The sequence below is a fragment of the Thamnophis sirtalis genome, unplaced genomic scaffold (genome assembly GCF_051295495.1).
Source record: "Thamnophis sirtalis isolate CommonGarterSnake01/CBP01778 unplaced genomic scaffold, rThaSir2_p1.2 scaffold_4, whole genome shotgun sequence".
NCBI classification, from domain to species: domain Eukaryota; kingdom Metazoa; phylum Chordata; class Lepidosauria; order Squamata; family Natricidae; genus Thamnophis; species Thamnophis sirtalis.
In genome coordinates, this window is record NW_028261384.1 from 88,779,191 (window position 1) to 88,802,264 (window position 23,074).

At 37.0% G+C, this 23,074-nt stretch overlaps 1 protein-coding gene across 2 annotated transcripts in view; it reads left to right on the forward strand.

The window, feature by feature from the left end:
• EIF2AK3 (eukaryotic translation initiation factor 2 alpha kinase 3) overlaps positions 1-23,074 on the forward strand; it is a 49,540-nt gene that overhangs the window by 5,849 nt on the left and 20,617 nt on the right. The window contains exons 2-10 of one of the 2 annotated variants that reach the window (XM_014068254.2): positions 474-603; positions 4,335-4,529; positions 5,250-5,380; positions 7,284-7,518; positions 7,738-7,900; positions 13,179-13,316; positions 14,066-14,188; positions 16,995-17,215; positions 17,982-18,079. In XM_014068254.2, the coding sequence (XP_013923729.1) occupies positions 474-603; positions 4,335-4,529; positions 5,250-5,380; positions 7,284-7,518; positions 7,738-7,900; positions 13,179-13,316; positions 14,066-14,188; positions 16,995-17,215; positions 17,982-18,079 (1,434 nt within the window). Of the gene's footprint in view, positions 1-473; positions 604-4,334; positions 4,530-5,249; positions 5,381-7,283; positions 7,519-7,737; positions 7,901-13,178; positions 13,317-14,065; positions 14,189-16,994; positions 17,216-17,978; positions 18,080-23,074 lie in introns of both variants that reach the window. The other variant, XM_014068246.2, reaches the window with a different exon arrangement.

Below are 23,074 nucleotides of genomic sequence, written 5' to 3' on the forward strand. Positions count from 1 at the left end.
TGATTAATGAAATGCTAAATAAATAAACTAGCATTAATTCTAAACTATTGAAAGTTGCTTTCGAGGAAATAAACCTTTAGTGCAAACTAATAGAAAGGACAGAATAACATTAGCACAATTTGTATAAATTAAATATTTCTATGTGATTAAGTTATTAGAGGAAACACTAGGAAGAAGAAATTGCCATTAAGAAAATTGGCACATATCCAATTTGTAGCTTTACATACATGTAGGCATTTGAGGTTACAAAATTATCTCTATATAACTCAACATTTTTTAGGCATCACTCTGGTTTTAGTAGGCAATATCGTTGATACCATTGCTTCTTTTTAATTGTTTTTAAGAAAAGAAAAAGTTAAGAAAATGGCAATAAAGTTGGGGGGGAAACAGCAATAAATTGAAAAATTGGTTACAGATTATTGTTAGGTATATCTTGGATTTTTGGTTCTTATGAACATATTTTTTATTTGCAGATCATTAATAATTATAAGTACTTTGGATGGACGGATTGCTGCTTTAGATCCAGAAAACAGTGGTAGAAAACAGTGGGATCTGGACGTGGGATCAGGTTCTCTTGTTTCATCTAGTCTTAGTAAACCGGAGGTAAGATTAGTGTGTTTAATCACTGATTTTTAGAATTTTTAGGGAAGGGATTACACTGTGATATTTCTTGCCTCTTCTAGTTGGAAGTACCAGGAATGCTGGGAATGTAGATCTCATTCCTAAAGATTCTTGATTGGAAATCTGATAAAGTGCAGGATTGCATGAGAGGTGCAAGGGGAGCATGAGAGGTACAAGGGGAGTAAACAATTTCTGTAAACAATCTTTGATCAGGATTAGGCATAGGACAGATTACCTACAAAAATCAAAAATATGTCAAGATAAGTTGTTTCTGCAATGTGCCTGCAGCTCCTAGCCCTGGTCTTCCAATACAATCCCATTGTTTTCAGTGTGTGACAGAGCAACATTTTTTCCCTTGACAATCCCTTTTTCTCCAATCTTTCTGTCTTTAAGTGGAGGATGGGAAGAAGAAAAAAATCCAGGTCAGATGCATGACAACTTGTATTAATTATAATGATGATTGCATCACTGAGGGATGCTGTGAATGTTGTAAATTGACTGTAAAGTTATTTTTTCAGCTTGTTCATAACTTTGATCACTGAAAAGTAATTTTTAAGCAAGGAATACCTGTAATGCACTTTCACCAAAAATGTCTAATGCAAACCATCATATTCTATTAAGTAATTTAATTGCTGAAACCTCTTCTACATTTTGTGCTCTCCAGCTATCTTTATGTAGACTTCAGTTTTTCTCTATAAACTTTGTTGAATCCACATCATGGATTCAGTTTCCCATTAAAACGTGAAAATTAGACAAACTGAATTAGGCTGCTTAAGCAAGGTCTAATTGCTGTAAATCTTTCTAATGTGCTCCAACTTCTTGACAGTTTGCAAATACTTGTTAGATAAGTTTATGTTTTAACAAGCTTTTAAATTACAAGTCCCCATTTTATATGAAATATAAGTATTACTTTTTTGTGGAGATCATGTGGGAAACTTGAGGATACTCACTTTGCATAATTTGCTGCTAATATTAATTATGAATTTTCCTTTTATTGACATTGAATAACTTAATATATGTAACAACTTTAACATAGCTTAAATTCCATGAATTAGGATAACTCCAAATGATTCATTCTTGCAATAGGAGGTGAGGTAATGTTTAAAGACAAACGGAAAGAGGATAATGTCATTTCCATGACTAGTCACAATTCCTTGCTGTTCCTTAGAGTAGTTGAATTTCAATCTTCTTATTCTTTCAATGAGAATATTTCCATTTTTTTAGTCTTTTGGATTTACAATGATTTCATTTCTTGCTACCATGAATAAGGAGGAAAATTACAAATGGTCATGCGAATGAATTCTTGTCTTGTTAATAAAGTCTAGAATTACTTTTTTTCTTTTAGAACTATACATTAGCTCTAACACTAATTTATATTAACCAGGAGTAACAGTATAATCCCTTCAATTCTTAATCTAGGTTTTCAAGAATTCCTAATTCACTTTCAGAGTATGATCAATTGTAACTATTTTGAAACAACAAACATTCTCAGAAACCATTTATATTACCAATTTGGAGTTCTTTCAAAACTTTATTGGAGTGATTGTGGAAACATATTACACTGTGTGTGTGGGGGGGGGTGGGTGGGTGGGTGTTTTGGACATCAAGGTGAATGCCATGATACATAATCTGCTTGTTTTTGTTAAATATGTGAAAGGATTAAAAATACTTACAATAGAATATGCTTAGATATCCTAATCTTTAATGATAATCTTAACCTTAATTAACATCCTTAATGATAATCTGTACTCAGTTTTAGAAATAAACTCTTAACATTTATGCAATATAAAGTTATTTTGTGTTGAACTAAAACTCTCCAGATTTATTTCTTGACCTCTGCCATTTTGCTTCTTCAGTGGTTCTAAACTTGCTTATTTTTAAATATTGGTATCTGGCTTGTTTGTGTTTAGTTAATTGATATCAGAATTTTTGTTGCTAAGCTGCAGAGTAGTAAAATATGATGTCATGTGACTGTAACACTTAGAAATGCAATCTTGGTTGCCAAGGTCATTTAGGTTATTAAGCAGGAAGAGGCAGAGTCTCTTCAGAGAATGCTGCTGGGGGCTGAGGATGCAAAAAAGGCCTGTTTTTTGCTCATTTCTGCCCTCCCCAGCCCTCAGAAGCTCTCTGAAAGCTTCCATAAGAGTATGCATGGCCATTTTTGTGAAGTGGGCGTGGCTTTGGGAAGCAAAAAATGCTGTATTTGATGTATAAGAAGCACCCAAATTTTCAGCCTCTTTTTTGAGGAAAAGTGTGTGTTATACTCCAAAAAATACGGTAAGTTAAATTAATTATTTAACTTAAAACATTCTTTCCCAAGTTTGACTTGTTTAGATGTTTCATATTTCATTCAAACTGTTGCATCTATGCCATGTTAGAAATTTTTCATTAGGTAAATGACATGGTCCCATGCACATGTTGATCACAAATTGTTATATAATTATCTATCCTTGGAATTCTGTTCCTTTTTTTCATTATTCCTGCTACATGTGGCTTTTTATCTTTTAGAACAAGACCTTTCCTTATATTTGGTTCAAAATGCAGTGGATCTCTGCAGCAAATTTTTTCTTTTTTCTGGAAAAAACAATGGCTGAGATCTAAGAACTATGTCAAACTATTCTATATCCTGAAGGGGCTTATATATATATTTTTGAATAACAATCCTACAAATTACATATTTTAGCCTTGAAAGTGATTTGTAGAAAAACATCAGGTCTGCTATTTTAAAAATGCAAAATGAACACACATTTCAGTTTTGTATAAGAAACACTTCCTTTGGGAAGGGGGGACTTTAGTTTATTCAAAGAAGATTAAAATACTAAACACCAAAATATTTAAAAAGGACAAAATAATTTTAAAAACAACAAAAACGTAAAAATATAATACAGCAATGTTGGTTTTCCATCACTTGCATAACAGCCAAAAGAATTTTTAAATTAAAAAAAAAGAATTTTAAACTATTAAATCTACACATTATTAGCCTATAATCTATAAACCATATTATAACAAAATAGTTAATGAAAACAACAATAATGAGATATTATATAAAAATATAAAAGTAGTGAAAAATGGGAAGATTGAAATTCCAAAACTCTTGTTAACAAACTGTAATCAACTTGTTTAAAATTTACCAGTTTGAATCCCAAATCATTCTTTCCACAACAAGGAAGTCTTCCATTCTTTTTCTCATAGTCTCATGTATATCATTAGAGTTCACAATACCTTTCATTCTCAGGAAATTACTGATTATGATTTTCCACCAAATCAAAAATTATTTAAATCTGTTTTTAAATAAATGATGAGGCACATTTATAATCTATTGTTATAAACTTAACATGCCTTACAACATTGATTTACATCAAAATTGAATTTTCAATCCTTGAATGGTTTACTGAGAAAAGAGCAGATAAAAATAGTGAGATAATCTGACAGAGATAGGCACAGATAAACAAGTTAGCTTAGAAGTCAGTTTATCTAGCTGATTTTACTATAAGTGAAGTAAATGATTATGTCATAGAATGTAGTCACTTTGAAAAGGAACATGGATCAATGCACAATTGTGGATATTCATTAGTTAAATAACTTTATGAGTTCCTATTGTGGCATTTTTCTATTGATCTGGATTTCATTTGATTTTAAATCTTTCTGTATTTTGATCATAATATTCTTTTTTTCCATATTAAAATGTATACTTCTGTTTTAATATTTTGTAGGTGTTTGGGAATAAAATGATAATTCCCTCCTTGGATGGAGATCTTTTCCAGTGGGATCGTGATAGAGAGAACATTGAAGCTGTTCCATTCACTGTTGAGTCACTTCTTGAATCATCCTACAGATTTGGGGATGATGTCGTTCTAGTTGGAGGAAAGTCCCGAACAACATATGGACTGAGTTCATATTCAGGAAAGGTAAAATAATCACAATTTTGGCAACAGAATTTTGACACTTTATATTTATGGGTTTTTAAAATTGTCTTGAAATAGTTTATAGCAGAGGGGGTTGCTACCAGTTTGCACCAGTTCAAGCAAACTGGGAGTGATAATTTGGCCTGGGTCGCAGAACTGGCAGCGACCCACGCTGGCCAAGCTCCCAAACCAGTTCCCCAGTCTTCACTGCCATTGCTGGCATATTTTTTATTAGTTTTTCATGGTCTTCGCGCATGCACAGAACAATTTAAAGTGAACTGTGCCTGTCTGGTGTGCAAGCGAAGCGAACCAGTACCAACAGCGGTAGAAACCTATCCCTGATTTATAGCCAACCTATCTGGTAAGGTTTTATAAAACTTTGTAAAAGCTGGCTGGGCTTTTGCCAATTTCAGTCATATTACAAATAGCATGTTTAATTTATTTCACTTACGTAATTCAGCAACTACCAACATGATTTGTATTAAAAACAAAAAACATTTTCTCTCAAATGTACTGGAGTGTGTGGTTGTGAGAGAGAGCGCCTTAATTTTAGATTTGCTCCAAATGAAGCACCATTTATTTATAACTTGGGGAATAAATTTTTACTTTCTGAATTGAATTATAAAAATGAAATAGAACGTGAATTGTCAGAACTTCTACTTTATTAATAAAAATATCAGCAACTAAGAGTCTGTTGAATTAAATATTTCCTTCTGGCCCCAGGTAAAATATATATGTTCAGCAATGGGCTGTCGTCGCTGGGATGATGATGAGCTAGAACAGGAAGATATTCTTCTCCTCCATAGAACTCAGAAAACTGTTCGTGCTGTTGGGCCCCGCAGCGGCAATGAAAAGTATGTATACTATAGTAGTAGTATATTACTTAATTATTAATGAATTAATAATTCTTCTCCGTGGTTTCTGCACATGATATATCTACATTCCAAGGTTAGTATGGGTAGTCTTTGACATATGATCACAATTGTGCCCAAAATTTCTGTTGCTAAGCAAGACAGTTGTTAAATGAATTTTGCCCTATTTTACGATCTTGCTGAAGTTGTTAAATTAGATACATGGCTGTTAAGTGAATCTGACTTCCACATTGACTTTGCTTGTTAGAAAGTTGCAAAAGGTGATTACATGACCCTGGGATACCCCAACTTTCATAAATGCATGCGAGTGTCAGGTATCTGAATTTTGATCACATCACCCTGGGGATACTGGAATGGTTCTAAGTGTGAAAAATGGCCATGTCACTTTTTTCAGTGCCATTGTAACTTCAAATGATCGCTAAGTGAATGGTTGCAAATCGTGGATTATCTATATTGTGTATAGATAATCTATGATTAATAGATGCTTAGATCTGGCCCACAGGGCCACCCTGGAAACAATGAAGGACCGGCCCACAGTGCCTCTGCCAGCGAAAATGGAACTCAGGACAGCCGTGCACAGCCTTCCCGAACTCCATTTTCATTGGCAGAGTGCTAGAAAAACAAACTATTAGCAAAAGTGGTATTTGATCACAAAGCAGGAGGCATTGAGAAATGTTTCCCCTTTTGCATTTGAGCATCCAAGAAAGGACAGGAAAGGAGAAAGGAAAAGACAGAAAAAGAAGGAAAGATGGGAAGGAAGGAGAATGAAGGAAGGAAGATTATAATGAGAGGGAGGTGGGGTCTGAGGGAAATCCTGCTTAGTACTTGGCCACCAGCAGTCCTGCTGCCCTTTTGCCATCTCCTTGTCTCATCCTCCTGACCTCTCCTGGTGGTCTCCCATCTTATCACTGAGGATGCTTTGGTTACAAAGCCGGGTCTCCCTGCATGGAGAGGGAATGGGCTCTGAGCCACACACACTGCCCTTCCGCACACACTATGAGTAACCTGGTTAAGGAGAGCAAGAACAGCAGCAGCAACCTTGAGGAGGTAAGCGCAGCTAGACACCCCCTCAGGGAAGCCAGCTGGGCTGGGCTGTTGGCTCCCGGTGCCCTGGGAGCTTGAGGGCCAGTTTGGGCATGCCCTCCACTGCCTAGTGCTCTGGACAGTCTGCACTGCCATCCAGGGGTGCCTGTGGCCTGAGAGAGGCTGTGAGGCTCTTCTGGAGGACAAGGATTTGACACTCTTCCTGGTCTCACCTTCCTCTGCCGGAGACAGTGGATCTCCCCGGCCCTGCCCAGGCCACCACAGGTTCCCTGAATTGGCCATGCCCCCCCTCAAGAACAAACATAACCCTGATGCAGCTCTCAATGAAATTGAGTTTGACACCCCTGTTTTAAGGCTAGAGAAGATTATTTAGCAAAAATTATAATCACTTTCCCCTCAATTTTCTTTCCATCACAGCAACAGCATTTAATAATTGAAAGACTTTTGAATGTATTTAGATGTCTTATGTAAATACAAAAGGACAAAAGGTTGGAAATTACTGTAAAGATAAAATGTAAGAAGTGAATATTAACTTATATATCAAGATATAACTTTCTTGTTTTATAATTAACAAATGAAATAATTTAATAAATAATTGCTTCCTCCTGGAAAAAAAAATCATGCAAAGATAAGACAGATGTTGAGGCACTTTTCTCTTTTATCAAGCTTATAGATTTTCTCCCTTAATTCAGTTTTTAGTAAATAGTAGTACATTGGAGATTAGTTATGCCAAACTAGTTTTACTATGTTTCTGAATGTTAGGGTGGATTATTTCAGAAACAGTATGACATTTATAAAGATAGAACTGATATGGAATCACAGTCTTACCCTTTTTTTAAAGGTGGAATTTTAGCGTTGGTCATTTTGAACTACGTTATCTCCCGGAGACTGAAACAAGGGTAGGATTTCTTGAAGGGAATATGAAATCAAATATTAACAAAGAAGATTCTAAAATTATTTCGGAAGTAGAAGAACAGGAAGCTACAATGAAGGATACAGTGATAAAGGTTTCAGTAGCTGACTGGAAGGTTATGGCATTTAATAAGAAGGAAGGACATCTGGAATGGGAATATCAGGTACTAAAGATGGGAAATATGTTAATGCTGTTTAGAAATATCATAATGTTACCAAAACATTTTTCATTTTCTTTTAGTATTGTGGAATTTAAACTTTTTAAAACAATTATCTTATGTATAAAATGTCCCATGTATTTGTAAAAACGTATGCATTAAAAGCTATTGAGTGTCACATTTATTGGATGTATTTTTTTAAATAATGGTTTATTTTATTTTCAGTTTTGCACTCCAGTTGCTTCTGCTTGGTTGGTGAAAGATGGCAAAGTAATTCCAATCAGTCTCTTTGATGACACAAGCTATACCTCTAATAATAATATCTTAGAGGATGAAGAAGATCTTGTGGAAGCTGCTCGAGGAGCTACTGAATCCAGTGTTTATTTAGGTATGCTGCCTATTTAACATTTGACATCATTTTTTGTCCCAATCTCTGTATTTTGTTTATATTTTTATGTTGTTTCTTTGTTTATATTGATTATGATTTTTTTCAAGAGGAAAAAAGTAATTTGAATCTGAGCTATGCTCTTAATGTATTTTGCTTTAGCAGTTGCTGCTTCATATATACTGTATGAGCAGTACTTTGTGTGTTGAGGAAAGATAGATATATTTTGAAATATTTTTTGCATATTTATCCAGAAATAAATTCTATTGCTTACAATGAGATTGTATTTCTTTTAAATGGGTGAAGGAGCAGACTGCAGTTTTTAAATTATAAATATAGATTGTAGTTATTGGCCAAAGTATAATACATGTAGTTTAACATCCTTCATTTTATGGCCTACTCCTTAAACTTTTAAAGCAACCATGAATTCAGGCATGCTCTCTGAAACAATCATGTGAGCCTTCCAAAATAAACAATGTTTGAACTGTTTAAAATTAAAAAGTTAAAGTTTAATGCTGCTTTTAATATCTGACATATTTTCTAAAGCACTGTCCTTTTAACTATGCCAGGTTTAATCATATAAAAACTCGGGGTATAGACACTGGGGATTGTTGATTGTAGATCATTCATTCTCTGATTATGCTTCCACTATGCACTCTGCTTGGGTAAAATGAACTTTTTTTCCCTTAAGTGCATCATTTGACTATTTGGATGTAGAAAGACAGAAAGTTATTTCTATGTTTAAATTATTATTTTATGCTTTCTGCTGTTCTATATTTCTATAAATGTTTTATTATTGACTGTACAGTAAAAATATATCTAGGTTCAGATACCATATTAATTCATAATGTGATTTCTTTGGATTTGTAGTGTGTGTGTGTGTGTGTTTGTGTGTGTGTGTGTGTGTGTAGAATATAGTTTGGTATATTGTGAAACCAGTCAATTGTGATTTAGTCAACAAGTTATGTTGTTTTTTTCTTTCTATTTTGATTTTATTTGAAGAAAGCTAACATACAAAACTCCAAAAATTTAGAGAGAAAAAAGGAAAACATTGAAAAAATGCATTTAAAAACTCTAATATCTATACACATATTACCCCCCTTGTATACTGATTAATACATTGCTACAATATTATTTCTACCGCCTGCTAAACAGCCCCCAAATTTTTTAAACTATTAAATCTATTTGTAAATTCTTGACCTGTCATATATACTATATTAATGGCAAAATAGTTAACATAAAGAACAATAATAATTTAAAAAACGCATGGTTAAAGTTTTAAAACCCTCTGTTAACAAACTGTTATTGTAATCAATTTATAGCAAATTTACCACAGCATCCTATCTTTTTCCAAATCATTCCAAGAGTTGATTTTTGATTAGGTGTGATAAATCCATTCCCCAAATCTCCTTAAATCTTCCTAGAGAAAACTAATTTATCACTTCTCCATTTAATCAGGCTTCTGCTATTGTAAAAGAATGCAGCCTTGAATTTCAAAAGGGGTATGCAATCAACTCGGTTACTTCTAGATCTGCATAGTCCATTGTTGTTTCCAACAGGTCTACAATTTCCAAATCACATTCCTTTTGTGAGTCTTAATTTATCCAGAGCTACATACATCTGAATATTTTCCATAGCCATTATCATTTCATCAGACTTTTTAAAAAAGCTTTCAACTAAAAATTGCATGTTAAAAATTGTTTGTTTGTTTTATATATCCCCCCCCCAATTATCCATAATCTGATGCATTGTTGATCTGTGAAACTTAGCCAGAAAACAAAGAACACTGAAGCAAAGTGAAGAAATAAATTTAACAAAGACAGAATAAATATTTTCTGGATATTTTGATCCAAGATTAAAATAAAAAATATATAAATTTATAAAATGCAAAAACCCTGTAGTGATGTGTCCAATTAATATAAATGAAACTAATATATTAGTTTTAAAATTAACATAAATGAAACAAAATCACTTTCACCATCTAAAAACATGCTTTGTTTTCTTAGAGAGCACTGAAAGTTATTCATAAGGGGTGGGGGGGACAGCTAGAGTCCAGTAGGTGGTTCAAATAAATCAGTATTCAACTAACCAAACAGTCTTTAAAGATAAAAAAGCAAAGTAAACCAGAAGATTCAAAAAATGAAGTAATACCCTTAAGAAAAAAAAAACTGCTGAGAAAATGGATTACCAGTGACTTTCCCAACTGCTCCCACAGGGAACTGAAATCTTTTCCATTTCCCACATGAGTCCATTGCCTTCCGAAAGCCATCTTGGGTCATTCCTAAGTACTCCCATTCAAATCCAGGGAACAGCACTGCTAGAGAACCAGCTTTGGTAGCAAAATCAGCAGAAAGGGGGGGGGGGGAGCCTTTACTATGTGGCAGTCATCTTGGAAAGGAATCCAACAAGCTATGCTTGAGAAAATCATGGCTTGGTACAGCATTTATTTATTAAATTCATTTGCCACCCTTCTCGATTGAAAACACAATCTAAGTTTAATCACCATGAAGTCACTCTTCAGAGGTGATTTCCTCAATCACTCTGCTTTATGGATAACATCTATGTGCAAAGTTTAGAGTTGGCCATTTTATATTTCTTGTTCGCAAATAATTTACCTGGTATTTGACATATTAGTTATTCAGATATAAATCCTAAAATATGTAAGGTCTAAAGTTGAAGTGACATCTCTAAATTATATAGTCTGTGAAACTTCTCTAGCTATATAAAATTTCTGAAGCTTCTATATGCAAGTTCCTGGATAACATGGAGTTGGATTTATTGTTGCTAGTGTGAAACTGGATGGTGTGATCTGTATGCTACTATGGTAAATATGTTTGTATATACCTATTTGCATAACTAAATGCTGAGTCTTTTTGTAGGAAGCTTAAACAGAAGATCTTAACTTATTTGCAGGTGGACTTTATATTGTACATTTTTTGAATTTTCTAAATAGACCAATTTTAGATATATAGTTGTGGTCAAAAGTATTGGTGTCCTGCCAGGTATTTCCCAGGCTCCTAATTTTCCATGAAGTATTATAGATTGAAACTGACATAGGCAAATGGTATTGAATTTAATTGAATTTATTATATTTCTATGCCGCCCTTTTCCCCAGAGGGGACTCAGGGCAGCTCACAATCCAAGTCAGGGGGGGGGGGTACAAATAAGGAATAAAAAAGCCGAACAGAATAATATACAATTTAAAAGCACACAACAACCATACCATTCGAGGGGGGACAAAAGCTCATTAGCCCCAAGCCTGTCGGAACAGCCAGGTTTTAAGGGCTTTGTGGAAGGCCTGGAGGGTGGTGAGGGTTTGAATCTCCATGGGGAGCTCGTTCCAAAGGGTCGGAGCAGCCACAGAGAAGGCTCTCCTCCGGGTAGTCGCCAGTCGGCATTGGCCAGCGGATGGAATTCGGAGGAGGCCTAATCTGTGGGATCTGATCGGTCTATTGGAGGTAATTGGCAGCAGGCGGTCTCTCAGGTACCCAGTCCAATACCATGAAGGGCTTTATAAGTGACGACTAGTGCCTTGAAGCGTATCCGAAGACCAATAAGCAGCCAGTGCAGCTCGCAGAGGATAGGTGTAACGTGGGTGAACCGAGGTGCACCCACAATCACTCGCGCAGCTGCATTCTGGACAAGCTGAAGTCTCCGAATGCTCTTCAAGGGCTGGTATTTACCATGCTTTATTCCATAGTGCATAGAATAGGCACTTTCCTTTTGATGTATGGCTTAAAATATTTTTTATAAATAATAAAACAAATGAAAATGGCATAAATATAATTATTGATACCCCTGAGAAATTAAAAGACATTGGATTTTAATGATCCCAAGCAGAGTATTTACTTTAATTAATACTACAGGAGGTGTCATAATCAGTCATTCATTCTAGTTGGAGAAAAATACTCAAGCATTTTGTGTCATTTTATGTAGTAAAGTAAATATGGACAATAAAAAGTAAAGCCAAAGGCATTTTATCTGAGGAAGAAACAAAGAAAGCAATAGCTAAGCATGGTAAAGGTTAAAAAAATCTCTATAAAGAGCTTCATGTTTCGGTTACCACTACTGTTAATGTTTTCAAGAAGTTTAAGATTAACAATGGGTCTAGCTCCAACCTCCCTGAACATAGCTGCAAGAAGAATATTGCTCCCAGGTTTCACAGAATAATAATTTGAATGGTGGAGAAAGAACCATGGAAAATCTCAAAACAGATCCTGGCTGATCTCCAAGATCAAAGTACAACAACATAATTGCATCATGTATTGTTGCCTGACTGAAAACTGCCTCCATGGTAGAAGACTCAGGGAGACCACACTCTTTCAGATAGGCAAAATAGAGTTGGCTAAAATTCATGTTGACAAGCCACAATATAACTGGGAGAATATCCTTTGGATAAATGAAACATAATAATCACAGCTTTTGGATAAGTCACAGCAGTTCTACATTCGCAGGAAAAAAATTGATGCTTTTAAAGTAAAGAACACATCTATTGTGAAAACTAGAGGAGTTTCATAATATTATGGGGTTGCTTAAATGTCTTTGGCACTGGGTATCTTAAATCTGTGCAGGGCCCAAGGAAATTGGAAGATATTGAACACCTGAAATGAAATATAATGGCCAACGTTAGAAAGCTATCTCAATCTCAAGTCATGGATAATCATCTAAAACATACAGTGTATCTAGAGTACCCAAGAATGATTGAAAAGCAAACTTTGGACTGTTCAGACTCAGCTTGCTAAGCGTCCTGATCAGAATCAAATAGAACATGGAAAAAACAGAAACGTACAGTTAGGAAAAGGAACTCATGAAACATAAGATAAATGGAATAGTTTGCTCAAGAAAAGTTTTGCCTATAGAGAAGTATAGAAGTTTTATTCACTTTATAAAAAGTGCCTGATTGCAATTGTTGCCTAAAAAGGATATGCTATGAAATTCTAGATTAGAAATACCAATAATTATGTCCATTTTCATTTTATATTAAGTCATACATTGAAAGCAAAACGTCTCCTGCATGGCCTATGGAATTAGATAATAAGATCTATCATTTTTACAACAAATTGGGATTCTTGGGGGGGGAAATGAAAGGGTAGCATGTAAATATATTTGGTACATATTAATTTTTAATGAGGTGGTCTCAGCTATTGAGAATATACAATTATTATCTCACTACTGGATTTTTTTTTAAAAATTGTCTGGGAAATATCCAAAGTCTGTCTTGAAATTTAAAGAATAAAGCTTATCAGTCCTGTAAAACTATTACTGCTGATTTTATATGCAGGAATGTATAGAGGTCAGCTGTATCTTCAGTCATCCGTTAGAATTTCTGAAAAATTCCCTACTAACCCTAAAGCTTTGGAATCCAGAAATGATAATGCCGTTATGCATTTGCCTATGATCAAATGGAAGCCTTTGATTCGTAAGTAACATCAAATTTATTACTTTTTCAAAAATGAAAGATGGAGTATAATTTTTGATAAATTATTAATGACTTTTAGCTATTGGTAACTTCTGTATGTTTTCTAAGATATCACATTATATACTGAAACATTTATGTATTTCATAGTTTGCTAACTTTATAAAAGTAACATTTGAACATCCCTGTGCTAATGTGTATGATAGTACTATCAGGGAAAAAAGCAATACTGTTTTTTATTGATAAAAACTATAATAAGGAATTTTTATATTCTTTCAGTAATAATAAGTATACGGTCTGATTTTTTTCTGAACATATTGCATTGATAAATGTATTGGAATTTGCATTTGGAAGTCTGTACATGAGATATTGTCATCAAAAATATAAGAATTCCATATCCATTAATCATCCAATAATTCATTTAATATTCTTAATATTAACATAGAATTATGGGTTTTATAACAAATTAAAAACAGATACTATGGCATAGCTGTGTACATTCTCAATATATTTGGGTAATTAAAATATTAACTGAACTTGTGTGGTTTCCTTTTGCCAACTCCTTGTGGTCCTTTATAACGGATAAAAATGTTTTCTAAAATATCACTTCCATTCTTAAAATGCTCTTGAAAAGGGCAAAAAATGTAATAACGTAAAAATTAGGTAATTTTAATTTTGATCATTATTGAATTAATATTGATAAAACTTAAATATGAGCTAAGAGTGGTTATAAACATGTGCTTTCCTTTTAGATTCTCCATCAAGAACACCTGTGCTAGTAGGCTCTGATGAATTTGATAAATGTCTCAGCAATGACAAGTTTTCTCATGAAGAATACAGTAATGGTGCTCTGTCAGTTCTGCAGTATCCATATGGTGTGTGAATTGTGCTTTATTTTCAACTATTGCTTCAAAAGATTATTGCATTTACACTAGGACCTATGGCTTTCACTAATTTAAAAAAAATCACAATACTGATATTTCTGTGGAACTATTATTGGCCTTTTTGGTAAATTATGTTTCTAGATAAATTAATGATAATGTTTTATATTCACCAAATAACTTAGAATAGGGAGATTGTTCCAAAAGGATACTGGCTTTAGCATAATGTCCAAAAGAAAGACATGATTTTAGCAAAGAAGAAAAAAAGGAAGAGTAGACAAAAAAAAAAATACAATGAGAAATCTTTTACAATGTAGAGTTTTCCTATCTTATCTATATAAAATTGCCAACACCAGTTGAAAACATTCCTAGAGATTTCTTGGAACTTTCCCCCATTCGCTACCTGAGTGTCCACATGATTAAAATCATTTCCTGTCCATATATACCAGTGATGGCAAAACTTTTTCTTATGGTGTGCCAAAATTGTGCATGCACACGCTATTGTGCGCATGCACACCCTATCTTCGCACCCACCTACACATGTGCGCACGATCCCCCCATGTGCATGCATGCGTGAACCCGCCACTCCCAGGTGCATGCGCACACGACCCCTCCAGAGACTTTCCTGAAGCCTGGAGAGGGCGAAAACTACCTCCCCTGGAATCCCTTCAGAAATGGATCATTTCCAAACTTTCAGTTGTCCCTTTGTGGCCGCTTTTTGCCTCAATGGACCAACCAGAAGTTCGAAAACGATCTGTTTCCAACTTCCGGGAGGCCAGGGGAGGCCATTTTCTCCAGAGGCTGGGAAGGGTGAAAAACAACCCCAACGGGCCAACGAGAAGTTCAGACACAATCTTTCCGGGGGGGGGGGGGCGGGGGAGGCCGTTTTTGCCCTCCCCAGGCTTCAAGAAAGCCTGAAGCCTGGGGAGAGCAAAAAATCAGCTGGCTGGCACATCCATGCACGTTGGAGCTGATGGCTGATGTGCCACCAAATATGGCTCTGCACCTGTTGATAATTTGGTTTATCAACCAAATTAATTATATAAAATAAGGCACTCCATTTACAGAATTAATTGACATATCTATATATAACAGTCGTCTTTCTCACATACAAACCATAATTATACAGAAGTGAGCAGGTGTAATATGTAAATCATATATGCTTCCCAGCTATATTCCAAAAGAAATAGTAAAAAGGGGAAAATAAGATTGTGATGGAGAAAGAGAAATGGATAGTTTATTGAGAAATAAAGAGAATTTTTTTATATAAAAAAACCTAGATGGATGTGAAGCAAGAGGAAGAGGCATTGGCAGAAAAAAATAGTAAAGATTTTTTTAAAAAAAATTAATTATCTAAAAAACAACCCTTTCTGAGGTAATCTTCAAACGATCCAGATTTGTAGCAATGATATTTACTACATTTGGACTTCCTACTCATTGTTTATAACAGCAATTTTTAACCAAAGAGAACCCCTTTTAGGGCCACACAACATGGATTTTGTAATATTGTACTTGATAAATAGTGTGGATTCAGATTTAGCTCTCACCTTCCCAGCTGGGTTCTCATGACATACAGGGAAGACAGATAAGTAAAATAAGTAGTTTTAAAACCTTACTCAGTATTCCTAAAGCATTTTGAAGAAACTAGTTTATTTTTTAACAAATTTGCGAATGTAAGAAAACTATTTTTTTAATGTACAATCAAATATTAGCAGTACAATTTAAACCCACTAAAATCAGATAGTTAAATGAAAAGGAGAGAGAAGGGGTTGGCAGTTATATTTCATGTAAAACATTGTTTCATTTTAATTGCCACAAAAGTATTTCCATGTAGCCCATGCAAAGCTGAGGTAAAATTATTATTCTCCCAGGTGGGTTATGTTATCCTTTAAAAGATCCTTATAAAAGTTGTAATAGAGAAAACAAGATATAAATATGCTGAAATAGAAAAATGTTAGTGTAGATGGGAGGAGGATGTGCATAGACTTGAAAAGTTTTTTCTTCAATTTAGAGAAAATGAGGGTGTACAGATGTCTTGCAGGTTCTCTTGAAGTTATTTCTAACATACGTCTAGAAATCTGGGAGAATGAACTGCCTTCATGCTGATATTTGATACCACTACTACTACTACATTGGTGTCAGAAGCATTCACCAAGGCACCTGAGTTAAAAGGATTAGCTAGTGACATGGCTGTTGCCTATGGGATGCCCTTTCATGTCCCTGGTATTTTTCCAGTGAAGTGGTACCTGTTTTATCTTCTTGCATTTGTAGAATGCATTAGAACTTAATGCTGGCAGGAACTTGGACAAATTTACAGGAGCTCATTCCATCATGAAACTTGTAGTTTCAGATTTAGAACTGCCAAACTGTTGTCACTCTTATGTGGTTAGTAGGACACTGAGTCAGAAGACCCTCCCCCTGGCCCCAATAGTTGATGTTGTTTCATCTTTGTAGCACTGTTTTTTCATCATAGATATAGTTCACAGTTAAAAAGGAATTGGCTGGCATCCCAAATGTTCTTAATTTCTGCTCAACCGTTTTGTTCATAATGAATGGTAACTGTCATAATACAGGACTAGCTATAGCAACCCTGGAGGGGAAAAAAATCTCATCTTTACTATATCTCCAATAATCTCTATGTCCTATGTTCAGTTTTGGACATCCCACATTCAAGCCTGAGTACTATGTTGGGGTACCTCAGAGTGTGACTATGTTGGGATACCCCAGAATGTGGCAATAAAGAATATGATTTAAGTGGGTTTTAGAAAATATTTAATAATATTCACTATTTTAATTATAGATAATGGCTATTTTTTACCATACTACACACGAGAGAGACATAGACGAAGCACACAGATAACTGTTAGATTTTCTGACGATATGAATTCAAAGAGTAACCGAAAGAAAGATCCAGTTCTACTTCTGCACTGGTGGAAAGAAATTGCTAGCACCATTTTATTCTGTATTATGGCCACAACTTTCATTGTGCGCAGGCTTTTCCATCCTGATGCTCATAACCGGGTAAGTATAGTATTCTAGAAGTGAAAGTATTTCTTTTATGGAGAACTTAGTAGTAAAATAATTAAAAGGTATTTCAAACAGGTGTGATATTGTCCACTTCATCTTTTAGTGCAGTAAAAGTAACATTTAGAATTCTAAACAGGATTTCTAAATTATTAATATATTTAATTTATATTTTATACCATGTTTTTATGTAATCACACCATATGATTGGATATTATGAAGGATATTATGTGATAACACTACACACCCAATGCCAGACATTGAAACAATTATTTTAAAGTTTAGTTTTGAAACTGTCACTTTTTAAATTCATGTCAGCTGAAAATATTTATTTGTGAAATGAATAAGCTGTTCAGTTTTGAAGGACTCTAATAATATACAAGAATAGTTAATGCAAATACTTAAAATATATGCAAAACACTAATACTACCTGAAAACATAGATTATATTAACATTTATTCCTTTGGTACTGGAAACTTCCTGCCAACTAATCCCAAAATACTTCTGAAACGGCCAGTTTTTACATTCTACAGTGTATCATGACAAATTTTCTAATAAAGGGAACATGCCCATTTTGAGGCTCCTCCCCTTCTTTGAGAAGAAATCTTCCACAGCCATTCTTTCTACTCAGATTGAATGGGTGGTGCAATCTGTGATGTTTTTTGGAATATCTTTAGAAATCCAAAATGCACATCTGAAATTAGATAATATTTCCAATTAACATTTCAGTTTAATTGACTTTATTTTATTTTTTTATCAGCAGCGGAAGGAGTCTGAAACTCAGTGTCAGACAGATAATAAAAATGAACAAACAAAAGACAACAGCAGAGATGACCTTAAGAATTCTGGATATGTATCAAGGTAAAAGTAGTCATTATTCTTTAACAAAATGCATTCATCGCAGTAGCCTTTGAAAAATAAACATGGATAGTTAATTTGCTTTAGTTTGTGTTAAATGTAATGGATACATTTGATATTGGAGGAGTATTGTACTAACATTATTTCCAAATTCATTTTTCTTGAATATATAGTATCTCCACCTTCTTTCAATAAGTTGCCTCTTAATTGCTGCTTTTTAGAAGAGTAATAAGAGAAGCTTTGATTGCAAGGAGAAGAAGTGAAAAGTTTGAGTATGCTTGTTAATGTCAGATAAATTGCTGGGTGTGGGATTATAAAACCTTGAGGCAATTGCTATTTCAATAATGCATTATTGATATAGTTATTGTATGGTTTTCTGTGATGCATTTTCTTACCCTTCAAAAATAACTTTAAATGGAAGAAAGTATTATGTTAAGATGATATTAGAAATATTATATTTCAGGGTTTTACATGCAGATGATTAATTTTATGTTTTCTTACATTTATTAATGAAATTTCAAATAAAATATGAAAGTTTTAAAAATAAACGTATAAAGATTGCTAAGAAACAACAATAAAAAAAAACATTAGCAGCTTTATAAAAGGCTTGTGCTTCCATGCTTATCATTACTGGTAGCCAGAGCTTCTATACTGACTCATCCGTCAATCCACAATACAAACTTCATGTCTAGCACACATTAAGAGATCACTGATATTCTGTTGAACTGAAAGTGTAAGAAACAATACAGTCCAAGCTTCTTTAACCTGCATTATTTATCAAGGAGTGGCTTGCTTTCTTCAGTAGCAAATGTAGAAGCCAAGCAGTTCCCCAATTATTGGCAGGTCATTATGCTGACTGTTCACATACAATGACCAGACAACTAACAACTCAAATATGTAAATCATCAAATAAAAGCCTATGTAAAATGATCGTTGGCTTACCTGAACAGTCGTTCTCTGGGCGCTGCATGAGAGTCCAAGCATGGGTTAAATATAGTCTTATCTGCCCTAAGACTGAGTAGATTTTTCTTTAACCACGCCTCCTTTGCCTCATTGAGGTGAGTTTAAAAACAAAGGTCTTATCAGCTGTAGGATGCCTTACAGGATTCTAACTGACAAAAAGTCTTGGACACCTACTAAACCCTGGGCAGGGTTGGACTCTCCCGCAATGCCCAGAGAACGACCGTTCAGATAAGCCAACGGTCATTCTCCTGTGCACTGCTTGGAGAGTCCAAGCATGGGACATACCCAAGCTATTGTGTCCCAGGATGGGAAGAGTTTGTGTCCAGATTGTCTGGAGCTGAGGCAACTTTCTGCAAAACACGTCTTCCAAAGAAAGCTTCAGCTGAAGCAAAGGTGTCAATTTTGTAATTTCTAATGAATGCAGTGGAGGACGCCCATGTAGCTGCTCTGCAAATGTCAATGATGGATGCTTGGGTCGCCCATGCTGCTGCAGTGGCAGCACTCCTTGTGGAGTGTGCCATCACCTGACCTGGCACTGTTCTGCCCTGAGGTTCATAAGCCATCTTGATGCAGGCCAACGTCTAATGGTTGAAGATGAGGCCTTGCGGCCCAGCAGCCCAGGCTGAAATTATACAAAAAATGACTCAGAGTGTCTAAATTCCTTAGTTCTCCTAACATATATGTGAACAGCTCACCTAACGTCTAAGTTGTGCCAAGTACGCTCCCTAAGATGCGTAGATCTGGGACAAAAGTTAGGGAGAATCGCTTCCTGGGCTCTGGAAGTGAGTGTTCACCTTGGGGATAAAGGTGGGGTAGAGTCTCAAGATGACCCAATCAGTATGTATTACGCACGGTTCCTCCATGACTGAGAGAGCCACAAGCTCTAAGATCCTTCTAGCAGACGTAATCGCAACTAGAAAGGCAGTCTTAAGAGTCAAATGGCAAAGGCTGGCAGTCCGAATTAGCTCGAATGACAAGCTCGTCAGGGTTTGGAGAACAAACGGCAGATTCCAAGAAGGATATCTGTGTGTAGTCTGAGGACGGATATTGGCTGCGCCCTTCAGGAAACTCTTAACCTGAAGGTGTTGGCTCAAGGATCGGGATGAACCTCTAGCGAAGATGGTGGACAAAGTAGCGACCTGGCAGCGAAGGGTGTTGGGCACCAGTCCTTTGTCCAAACCATCCTGAAGGAAGTCTAGCAATTGCAATATGGAAGCTGAAATGTCTCTGATACCACGCTCTTGGCATCAGGTTGAAAAGGTGACACATGTTGCATCATATATTCGTGTAGTGGATGGCCTTCTGGACGCTTGCATAGTCTTGATGACCTTGTCAGAAAGATTCTGGTTCCTCAGGAGCTTCCCCTCAAGTGCCAGAGGCTAAGTGGAGCCACTGGGAGTCTGGATGGCAGATGGCCACCTGGCTGAGGGAGATCTGCTCCTGAGGAATCCTCCACGACCTCCGGGTGGAGAGGCTGACAAGGCCCACATACCAGGACCTCCTGGGCCAATGTGGGGCCACAAGGAGGATCTCTGCTTTCTCCGCTAGGAGTTTGACCACTACCTGCGGAATGCGTAGAGAAGTCTTGAAGGCCACTTGCACCTCAGCGCATCCGTCCCCTCTGCCCAGGATGAGTGGTAACGGGGAAAAAAACCTTGGCAGGTGTGTGTTGGTGTGAGTAGTGAACAGGTCTACGTGCGGTTGGCCGAACCTCCGAACTATATGTTGAAACAGATCTGGATGCAGACACCACTCGGGAGTTGTTGATCGTCTGTCAGCTCAGCCTGTCTGCCTTCACGTTGTATGTCCCAGATATATGATCTGCTCTGATGGACGCTAGGTGACGTTCCGCTCACCTGCTCAGAGACTCCGCTTCTGTCATGAGTCTCCTGGAGTGGGTGCGGCCCTGCCAGTTTATGTGGACCTTTGTTGCAATCTTGTCTATTAGTAACAGTACATGATGGTCCACAATCTAGACTGAGAAATGCCAGGGCGAGTTGGACAGTTCTCAACTCCAGCCAGTTTATGTTGTGAGCTGCCTCCCTCTGTGTCCATCTGCCCTATGTCAACTGACCTTGACAATGTATGCCCCATCCATAGAGGCTGGCATTTGAGGTTACCACAACTTTTTTGGGCTCATTGAATTAGCACCCCCTCTTTACTGCTGTTGACTGCCACCATCTGAGGGAGCGGAGTACCTTCTATGGTGGTGAACTCGTCTTGGAGAGTTCCTGTCCTTTGACCTCTGCATCGGCAGAAGAAACCATTGTAGTTCCCTGGCATAAAGACACGTCCAGGGAACTACTTTTAGGCATGAGATCATGATGCCGAGGAGCTGCGAGAGTTTGATGATCGGCATTGACCTGAGCTGCCAGCATTGACGACCTCTGGTCCTGAGGTTGCTCAGACGGTCTGAAGATAGAAGAGACCTGACAAGAGACCGAGTCTATGATGGTGCCTAAGTGCTGAATTTGTGCAGTCGGCTCGAGATGGCTCTTCTTCCAGTTCACCAAGAAGCCATGCTAGTGCAAGGTGCGTGTGGTCACTTGAACATCCCGCAGGGCTTGGTTGCGGCTCAAGGACTGAATGATGATGTCATCCAGGTAGCATTCCAGTCGAATCGGACGGGACCGGAGGTGAGCCACCACTGCCGCCTTTGTGACGAGAGGCCGAAGCAGAGCCCTGTACTTGTAATGCCTCCCGTCGTAATGGAACCACAGGAACCTCCTGTGCAACGCATTAATGGGAATGTGCAGGTAAGCTTCTTTTAAGTCTATGGAGGTGGGCAAGTCTCCTTGCCTTATGCAGTCCAGGATGGACTGGAGCAACTGCATCTTGAAGCGCTTGTAGGCCACATGTTGATTTAGGCCCTTCAAGTCCAAGATGGCCCTCCACCCCGCTGAGCTTTTCGGGACCAGGAAAAGAATGGAATAGAATCCCTGCTTTTCCTGATCCGTTGGTACGGATTCTATGGCCTTTATTTGGAGAAGGTGACAAATCTCCGCCTGCATTAAGGGATTCTTGGAAGTTGGACAGCGAATGAAGGTCTGTTGGGGAAACGACAGAAATTCTAATACTAGACCCCTCCTGATTGTGTTGAGAACCCACGGGTCTGGCGTAGTTTCCTCCCATTTGTCGGCATAAAATTGAAGCAGGCCATCTATGGGAGGGACGCTCTGATGGTCACTTGCTGCATCTGAATTGTCGGGAGTTGGACCCACCACGAAATGGCTTCCGAAAGAAATGTTGTTGTTGCCTACCCCGTGTTCTAAAGGAGTTCCTATCTTGACTCCTGTCACCTCTCTGAGGGTAGGGTCTATGGTAGGAAGAGGCGGTGGATACCTGAGCAGGCTCCTGCATTCGAAAAGCTTGTTTCCTAAACAAACCGGAACTTTTCCGCTCATTTTTCTTAAGAGTGGCTGGAAGGACCTTCCATTTGTCCTTCGTCTCAATCACAAATTTGTCCAGGCTATCCCCAAAAAGCTGTCCTCTTTGAAGGGAGCAGAAGCCAGCTTCCACTTTGCCTTCATGTCCGCCTGCCAGTGGTGAAACCACAGCATTGGACACCAATGCATGGGACGCTAATTTCGCCATGTTCAATGAAGCATCAGCTGAATATTCCACTGCGGTGATAATTTTATTGAGATCGTGACGCCATTGAGATCCCTCAGAAGAAGGTTTGGATCTCAATTGTCTCAGCTAGAGGAGAGAAGCCATGGTGAAGAAGGACGCAGAGGTAGATGTCCTGATTGCCCAGGTGGCTTCCTGATGCATTTTATGACAGGCCTTTTCAGATCTTTTGTCTTTCACCTTGAGACCGTCCAGCAGGTCTGCCAGCAGGTTTGAGTTGGAAGTCAATGAGACCATCGGGGCATCTATCTTGGGCAACTTCAAAATATCCTCCATCCTAGTAGTCTCTACAAAATACAGATTTTTATCCACACTGCTAGTTAAGGTACTGGGCTTAGAGGAGGAGGAGGATGGTACAGTAATACCCTTAGGGTTTGACCCTAGCTCAGTAGAAGCTTTGGCCTT